Source organism: Plecotus auritus (assembly GCF_963455305.1).
Source record: "Plecotus auritus genome assembly, chromosome: 9".
NCBI lineage: Eukaryota > Metazoa > Chordata > Mammalia > Chiroptera > Vespertilionidae > Plecotus > Plecotus auritus.
Genome location: NC_137783.1, coordinates 149,230,335 through 149,238,972, shown reverse-complemented (window position 1 = coordinate 149,238,972; position 8,638 = coordinate 149,230,335). Strand labels below are relative to the sequence as shown.

The window sequence follows — 8,638 nt, the reverse complement described above, 5'->3', positions numbered from 1 at the left end:
ATGAAGAAGCGGGGCGGGGCTGTCAGGGGTGGTGCGCGCGAAGGTAATCCGGGCCATCCACGCTTGGGGAGAGGAGGAAGCCGCCAGTCTCAGCCCGGTCGCAGGCCAGGCTCGGCCTCGGTGCAGGTGGCAGCATGAAGTGTGTGATCACAGGCGGCAACGTGAAGGGTGAGTGGGGACTGGCCGAGGTGGGCGGGGGGGACGTGGGACTGCCGGAGGCTCCAGCCTAACCCCTGATTCTCTCCTCCCCGCGCAGTGCTCGGCAAGGCCGTCCACTCTCTATCCCGCATCGGGGAAGAGCTCTACCTGGAGCCCCTGGAAGACGGGGTGAGGAGCTGGGGTATGGGACTGGATGGGATTCCAACAGGGAGCCCTAACCTGGGCTTGAGTCTCGCCTCTACCAGGCAGGGTGCCCGTGACAGATGTGTCAGCTGAGTTTCAGTTCGCAGCCCCTGGTGCTGGGCCATCAGTTTGGGCCCTGTCGTTTTCCCAGGCCTGTGTGTGAATTGAGAACAATTGCTCTCCCTGAAGTGCCAGGTGGGCGGGGTGGGGGGGGTGACCAGGGGGAAAGGCACAGTGTGTTGGTGTAAGGCCCTTGGTGGGAGCAGTGCTGAGGCCAGTTCTGGGGAGGCTTCATGGAGAAGGTATCCGATGACTGCAAGGGGTCAGGATTTGAACAGGTGATGGTGGAGGGGCAGGATTAGGGCAAGAGTGTGAGCAAGAGCCGGCCGGAGGGACTGGCCTGTCACTGGCCTGACTGCGGTCCTCTCCCTGCTTTTCCTTGCCCAGCTCTCTCTCCGGACCGTGAATTCCTCCCGCTCCGCCTATGCCTGCTTCCTCTTTGCCCCGCTCTTCTTCCAGCTGTACCAGGCGGCCACCCCTGGTCAGGACCCACTGCGCTGTAAGATCCTGATGAAGGTGAGGTCCCTCCCTCAGCAGTGGTACTGCTCCCCCTCCCCCCGCCAAGGAGCCTCCAGCAGCAGTGCGGCTGCTCTGGGCACTCAGTAGATGCGGACTGGGGAGAGGTGTGTGCAGGGGCAACCCAGTGCCCAGTGCAGCGAGGAGCACAGTGAAGACATCTGCAGAGGGGAATAGCAGACGAGGAGAGGGTGGCCAACCCTACCAGGGACCTGGAGAGAGAGGTGGCATTCAAGCAGGTCTTGCAAGGCATTCCAGACAGGGAGCAGCATGAGCAAAGGCCTAGAAATGTGTCAGTGGCCAATACGTTGTGGGAGCTCCCTTCCTGGTGTGACAGTCCTGAGCACATGATGGGCTAGGCCTACAGGGGACGTGAGGACTGGCTGTTGGAGGTGCAGTGTTGGCCTGATGTGTTTGCCCCGCTTAGTCGTTCCTGTCAGTCTTCCGCTCGCTAGCGATGCTGGAGAAGACGGTGGAGAAATGCTGCATCTCCATGAATGGCAGGAGCAGCCGCCTGGTGGTCCAGCTGCACTGCAAATACGGTGAGTGGGCAGCTGGCCATCGAGGGGGTTCCTGGGGGGTGTTGGGGTGGAGGTTGGCGAGGTCCTGAGACTCTGTCTGCCCGTCCAGGGGTGAGAAAGACTCACAACCTGTCCTTCCAGGACTGTGAGTCCTTGCAGGCTGTCTTCGACCCAGCCTCGTGCCCCCATCTGCTCCGCGCCCCAGCCAAGTAAGTACACCACTTTCCCGAAACCTGAGCCCTAGGTCTCTGTCTTCCTTCTTTGGGGCCTCAAGGGTCAATTTAAGAAGGCCCCTCTACCGTCTTTCCTACAGGGTTTCTGGGAAGCTCAGCAGTCATCCAGCCCAGTGTGCTCTCAGGTTCTTGTCTCTCTTTAAGAGGCGGCGTGGAGGAGGGACAGGGGCTCTCTTGCTGTAGGCTCCTCACTGTCTTCAGGAGCCTATATTCTCACTCCAAGGGTTCAGCTTGTCTTTCTGGCCAGTCAGCCTGCTGGAGAGTAGGTCTCTGGCCTGAGCAGCCTTGAAAGTCTGTCATCAAGCTTTGTAGCTCAAAACCCTTCTTTGGCTTGGTTATCCTTCTGGGTGTTCCCAGAAGGGCAGCCTCTCTTCCTACCTACCCTGACTTTAGCCTTGAGCCCTCAGGTCCGGCAGGAGGCTGGGTGGGGAGGCTGTGGTCTAGGAGGGCTGCCTAAACAAGCAGCTCTGGAGCTGGAACCATCGGGGCAATCCGAGCACCCAGGGGCTGGAGGTGGGGCCTGCAGTGGAGGCCCAGGTCCCTGGGGAAGACCAGTGCAGAGGGGTAGCTCCCTTCCCGCCCATGCTGGATGCTCTTGGCTTCAAGCAGCCCAAGGTCTTGTTCATTTCTTTTGGTAGCCATAGGTCATGGTAACTTGAAGGTCCCTTTGGGTCCTGACTATATGGTTTCTGAGTTCTGTTCATAGCACTGCTCAGGTCTCCTTTGGATAGACAAAGGGAAGGCTGTCACCTCTGGATTGGATTTTGAGGCTATTTCTCTCTTTTCTAATAAGTAATTTTTTTTTCTTACAATTTTAAATACATATAAAAGATGCCAGCTCCTGTCCCAACTGTCTTGAGGCTAACTCTAAATATTATTTCATTTGTAACTATTTATTACCATGTATCCCTAAAAAGCAATAATGTAGGGTTTTCTGAAGGCCGAGTGATAAGGATGGACTGGGTGTGGTTTCCACCCCTGGATGGACAGGTGTTGCCTGCCTGGTGTAGCCCATCCTTCCTGCTGCCTTCCCTGGGCTCCCCTCTTGTCTGTCCCGTCCCTTACAGTGGATTTGCTGCCGTGACAGCCTGGGAGCTTTTGATGGGGCAGGAACCATGTCTTGCTCACCCTGTCCTCCTTCCTGGGGCATGCTAGCCTGGCCCATGGCAATCCCCCTTCCACACCGGTGCGTGTGTCACTGTCCTGCCTCAGGTCCTCTGAGAGCAAAACCACTGGGTAGGGCCCAGCCTTAGGTGTAATGCTCTGCCCTCCTCACAGGGTTCTGGGGGAGGCTGTTCTGCCCTTCCCCCCTGCACTGGCTGAAGTGACGCTGGGCATTGGCCGTGGTCGCAGGGTCATCCTGCGAAGCTACCAGGAGGAGGAGGCAGGTGAGGGAGCTGGACAGGGCCTGGGATAGGGAGTGATGGGGTGGGAGGAGCTAGGACCCATGGGCCCAGGTTCCCCTTGTTCCTGCCCCCACAGACAGCACCATCAAAGCCATGGTGACTGAGATGAGCATTGGGCAGGAGGATTTCCAGCAGCTGCAGGCCGAGGAAGGGGTGGCCATCACTTTCTGCCTCAAAGAATTCCGGGTGAGGTTCCCCCCATACCCTCACCATCCCAGCCTCCCTGTCCTGTCCAAGGCCTCACTGCTCTGCTCTCCTCCCAGGGGCTCCTGAGCTTCGCAGAGTCAGCAAATTTATCTCTTAGCATTCACTTCGATGCTCCTGGCAGGTAATTCCCAGCTTCAGGACAGGGAGGGGAGGGGAGGGGAGGGCTCTGGGGCGCCAGGAGCCAAAGGGCCCTTACCTTGTCTGCGACCCATCATCTGCCCAGGCCAGCCATCTTTGCCATCAAGGACTCTCTGCTGGATGGCCACTTTGTTCTGGCTACACTCTCGGAGCCAAACCCAAACTCCCAGGACCTGCCCTTCCCAGAGCCCCGCCGGCCAGCGCCTCAGCACCAAGCTCACAGGTGAGGGTTCCCACGGGCCCATCCTCCCAAGTGGCTCTGAACACCCTGGCCTGAGCCTGCTGCTTCCAGCTTCAATACCTCCCCCTCCATACACAGACATTTCCTGTAAGGCCCCAGCCCCTACATGCTTCCAGCTTCCAGCCTCACAGGCTCAGCCTTCCTGGTCAGCTGTGCTCAGAGATCCCTCCCACCCAGGGGAAGTGTCCCCAAGGTCAGGCTAGCTTCCTTCTCTGGCTGAGACCTCCCCACTGAGCTTCCTCCCAGACTAGGAGGGAAAGGGGGTTGCTGGGGCTAGGGACTGCCTGGGGTGAAAAGCAGGTGGCTGGGAGGGCAGGTGGGTTGGGGAGGATGGGACCAGTATAGTTTAAGCAGAGGAAGTTTGGTCTGGCCCCTGGCCCAGCAGGTTCCTGGGCCCTAATGCTCTCCAGCTCCTATCCCTTGGGAAGGTGAGATATTGGGCCCAAAGTGGCCCAGCTCACCGGACTTACTATTCCCCTCCCCCAACTGAGCTAAACTGGCCCCCAGGATGCCTCCCTCAGGCCCCTATCTGAACTCTGATCAAAAGATTCCAGGCCCAGCCCCTCCAGGAAGCCGTCACTTAACCCTTGTATCCTCTCTCCTCCAACTAAATAAGGAAGTAATAAAACTAAGAGATCACCAGTGGTCACAAGGCCCCCACCCCACCCCACCACAGCCCTCCAAGGTGGGCACTTTTCCTGTTTCTCACTGACATCCTCTTTACCTGCAGCACTCCCCAGCTGGATGACTTTGCCAGTGACGACATTGACTCTTACATGATCGCCATGGAAACTACTGTGGGCAGTGAGAGCTCAAGAACACTCCCCTCCATCTCCCTCTCACCTGGCCTCCAGCGCCCCTGCAACTCCGAAGAGGAAGAGGAAGATGAAGCTGAGGCTGAGCAGAGTACAGTGCCTGGGACCCCCCCACCCAAGAAGGTAGGGGCTGGAAGTGAGGCGGAGGATGGGATGCCAGGAGGGAGCAGCCTCCACAACTCACTCGGCTTCCTGTTCTTCCAGTTCCGCTCACTGTTCTTTGGCTCCATCCTGGCCCCTGCACACTCCCCCCTGGGCCCCAGCCCTGTGTTGGCTGAAGACAGTGAGGGTGAAGGCTGAACTGAGAACCTCGTCTGTGCCCAGAGGCCCTGGACTGGATGAAGCCACAGCCTCCCACCTCAGCGCCAGCCAGGGACAGGGCTGGGTCTCCACCCTGGCGGTTGGTAAAGGTGGGCTGGAGCTGAGCTGGCTGGCCCTGCTGCATCCCCATGCCCCATGACCTCAGGGAGCTGTTGGTAACTGGCCCCCAATCGATCTGTCCCCCTATCAATCATGTCTGTTTCGAGGGGAGGTCCACCTGATAGGAGGTCCCACACCTTATTCCAACCTTGTGGCCAAGGCTGGACACCTAGCTTCCTTAAGAAATCACAGTGGGGCTGCTGGCCCATCGATCAACTCTTTCTGATAATCATGACTTGTCCCTCTTCCAAATCTGGGCACATCTCTGGGCTGTCTGATGGCTGGCTGGCTGTTCTTGCTTTTTCAGTATTTTTTGGCTCTCGCTGGGAATTCTAGGAGGCCCTTGTGGACCTTAACGTGTGGCTGGGGCCCCATGCCCAGCAAGCCAGCCCTCGCAAGTGGCTCTGGGCAAAAGCGTGCCAGGCCCACTGTTTGGGACAAGGGAGACAGGCCAGGGCAAGAATCCAGCTTTGACCTTTATTCAAGAGACCAGATGGGTTGCCCAGGATCCGGCTGCCAGCCCTGAGGCCAAGCAAGGCTGGAGACCCACAATCTGGCCCTGCTTTGCCCTGAGCTACAGCCTCAGCCCCAGGATCCTGCTCGCAGCCACCGAGGCACAGGCAGAGGGAGCCCTGGGGGCTTGGACACTGCTATTGATTCATTAAAAAAAGGAAAAATACATCAAGGCTCCATGTTCCCTGTGACAGCAGGCCTAGGAAGTCTGCATGACCCCTCCCCGACGCTGTGTGGTTTCTGTACAATCCACCATCTAGGGCAGAGGGCGGGCACGTGGAGGCTACTTCTTGGCTTTGGCGGAGTTACGGGGTGGGGTGATGGGCCGGCCACCAGGGTTCAGGCCACTGAACTGCCCATATTTCCCCTTGTTCTTGTCGGCGGGCTTGAGGATCTAAAAGAGACAACACTGGTCAGGCTCATGGGGCTGAGCCAGGGGGCCACCAGCCCCTTCCTTCCCCATCCCCACCTGGAAGGAGCACATGAGCGTCTCGTCCACACTCATCATGGCGCCAGCATTATCAAACTCGCCACAGTAGTTGGGAGCTGAGAAGAGTGTCACCAGCTGCCGCTTGGCAAAGAACTCATAGCCATCTTCTACCACCTGGACAAGGATGGGGCAGATAGGTAAGCAGTGCTGGCTGCCCAGGACCCTCTCCCACCTGGACCAGAGCTGCCAGCCCACCTGGTGTGCCCGGCAGATGAGGTCCAAGTCGTGCTTGTGTAGGAACTTGGCCACCACCTCAGCCCCAAAGGTAAAGGAGACACCACGGTCGTTCTCGCCCCAGCCCTGCACGTCCTTGTCAGGGTCAGACCACAACAGGTCACATAACAGCCCCTGGTCAGGCACATCTGTGGGCCGCATGATACGCCGAATCTGCTCCATGGACTGTAGGTCGGGGGACAGACCTGGAGGACACAGGTGGCACATCACTTCCTCAGGCCTCAAAACAGGGATGCTTCCCCTCACGCCCCCAAAAGCCCTGGCCAATCAGCTTTTGTGCGTGCGCGCGCGCTCCACCGCTACCCCCTGGCCCTCTCCTGGATTTCTGGGAGCCCAGGCAGAACTCACTACCTTCAGCCTCTTTAAAGTCCCTGCCTTCTAGGAGCACAGAGCTCCCCAGAGAAGGGAGCAAGCAAATTCCATGCATAATGCTGAGGCCACAAGAGTGGAGAGTGCAGCCTGACACCAGGAGCAGGGAAACATCCTACAAAAAGCGACATCCAAGCCCAGACCCCAGGGAGCGCTGTTCCAGGCGACTAGGAACACGTCCTCTCGCTGACAGCTTCTTCCCATGGCCCCACGGGTTCTTTTCTTCCCATGAACTCCCTCGGCAGGTGCCCCAGAGCCGCCCTCACCTCCGTGGCAGCAGAAGATCTTCTCGTCAACGATGGCTGCAATGGGCAGGCAGTTGAAGCAGTCGGTGAACGTTTTCCACAGTTTAATGTTGTAGCGCCTCTTGCCTGCCCAGGGGAAGGAGACGGCTCGTGAGCAGGCCTCCAGGGCCTCCCAGACACAGCTGGGAGAAGAGCATGGAAGATAAGAAGGGAACCCCCACCGCGCACACACTGCTTACCAGCCTTCTAGGGGGAATGCTACAGTAGCTGAATCCCGAACCCCAAAGTTTCAATCTGGAACAATGTTGGGGTTAGCATGCACCCCTACCCTATGAGCAGGACCAGGCCAAGACTGGGTCTGGTTTATCTCAGCTTCTGGCCAGCAGAGTCCAGTCCAGATAGGTGTTCTAAGTGCTTAAGCAGGAGATGTACTAGAGGGAGTGTCACCAGACAGGGCTCTGCATTAGAATGTGGACAGCCCTTCGGTCAGCAGACCCCTGTTGAGTGCCAGACCCCATGGCTGGAGAGCAGGGCTCTGCCAGACATGGATACCCCTACCACCAGGCCAACTGAAGAGCCGGGAGACCTCTTCAGGCCTTGGGCAGCCCCAGGCACAAAGCTACTCACACTCATCGTAGAAGCCGTAGATGCGGTTGATGCTGGCACACTCGTGGTTCCCACGGAGCAGGAAGAAGTTCTCGGGGTACTTGATCTTATAGGCCAGCAGCAGGCAGATGGTCTCCAGCGACTGCTTGCCCCGGTCTACATAGTCCCCCAGGAAGAGGTAGTTGCTCTCTGGAGGGAAGCCCCCGTATTCAAACAGCCGCAAAAGGTCGTAGTACTGGCCATGGATGTCACCTGTGACCCAGGGAACCAGGTCAGCACTGGTGCAGGGTCTAGACTTGAACCCAGGGCCAGGGCTGGGCTCAAGGGAAGAAGGATCCAGGGATTTGGGGGGCCAGTGCCGCCTTCAGGAAACAAAGGGGCTTGGGCAGGAGTCTCACCGCAGATCTTGAGGGGTGCCTCCAGCTCCAGAAGGATGGGCTGGCTCAGGAAAATCTCCCGGGATTTGAGGCACAGGCCACGGATCTCATTTTCTGTCAGCTGTACGTTCTTCCCAGGCCGCGAGCCCTGCACTGGAGGCAGAAAGGGCGTCAGGACCCTGGTCCCCGAGACAGGAGGAGGGTGGGCGACACGGGTGCCCCAAGGGCACTTCTGGGGGCGTCAGCGCCTCCTGAGCCCCTCCTTGCCCCGGACAGATGGTGCTGCTGCGCCTCCCAGGACACGAGGTAGCCTCCCAACTACCCACAAGGCGCTCAAAGGGACTGCTGTGCGCAGGTGCTGCCACTCCAAACCCCTCAGCGCAGGACCCTTGCGGGGGAGGGCTGTCTAGGTTTCTCCCTCACTCCAAAAGACCAAGCCAACCCGTGCGCCCCAGGCCCAGGAGAGGGGGCTCCCCGTGCCCCAGCAGTCCCAGATCCCCCAAGCGCGTCGCGAGTGGGGGGTGGCTGCGGCCGTGGGACCTCGCGGCCCGTCCCCGCCCGTCTAAGCGGCCCTGGGAGGGGCAGGCGCCCCCGCGCGCCACTTCCGGGCCGGGGTCAGGGCACAGTGGGAGCTGACCTCCCCCGCCCCCAGCCAACCTTCCAGCAGGCGCCCGATGATAGAGTCCAGGTTGAGCTTCTCACTGTCGGACATGGCGGCTCTGCCGCTCCGGCCCAGCAGCTCCGGGCCCGCGCCTGCCTCCCGCCCTCCGCGGCCTCCTTCCGGCCTGGAGCTCCTTCCGCCCTCCCGGGTCCGCCCCGCCCCGCCCCGCTCGCTCCCCGGCCCGCTGCCCCAGCTCCATAGCGCCTCCGCTGGACCCTAGCGCAGCGGCCGTGGCGCCCCGGGG

At 59.7% G+C, this 8,638-nt stretch overlaps 2 protein-coding genes across 2 annotated transcripts; one reads left to right on the top strand and one right to left on the bottom strand.

Annotated features, from left to right (window-relative positions):
• On the top strand, positions 1-5,578 carry RAD9A (RAD9 checkpoint clamp component A). The gene is made up of 11 exons (XM_080642945.1): positions 1-168; positions 257-327; positions 790-918; positions 1,346-1,460; positions 1,549-1,648; positions 2,951-3,060; positions 3,155-3,264; positions 3,342-3,406; positions 3,509-3,646; positions 4,395-4,602; positions 4,684-5,578. The coding sequence occupies exons 1-11, from the start codon at positions 135-137 to the stop codon at positions 4,777-4,779; spliced, it is 1,176 nt and encodes a 391-aa protein (XP_080499071.1). The 5' UTR covers positions 1-134; the 3' UTR covers positions 4,780-5,578.
• Positions 5,363-8,545, bottom strand: PPP1CA (protein phosphatase 1 catalytic subunit alpha). The gene is made up of 7 exons (XM_080642946.1): positions 8,391-8,545; positions 7,755-7,886; positions 7,378-7,608; positions 6,772-6,876; positions 6,098-6,321; positions 5,882-6,016; positions 5,363-5,806 (listed from the first exon to the last, which is right to left on the bottom strand). Exons 1-7 carry the CDS (start codon positions 8,443-8,445, stop codon positions 5,696-5,698), a joined length of 993 nt encoding a protein of 330 aa, XP_080499072.1. The 5' UTR covers positions 8,446-8,545; the 3' UTR covers positions 5,363-5,695.
• Between the last annotated feature and the right edge of the window lie 93 nt (positions 8,546-8,638).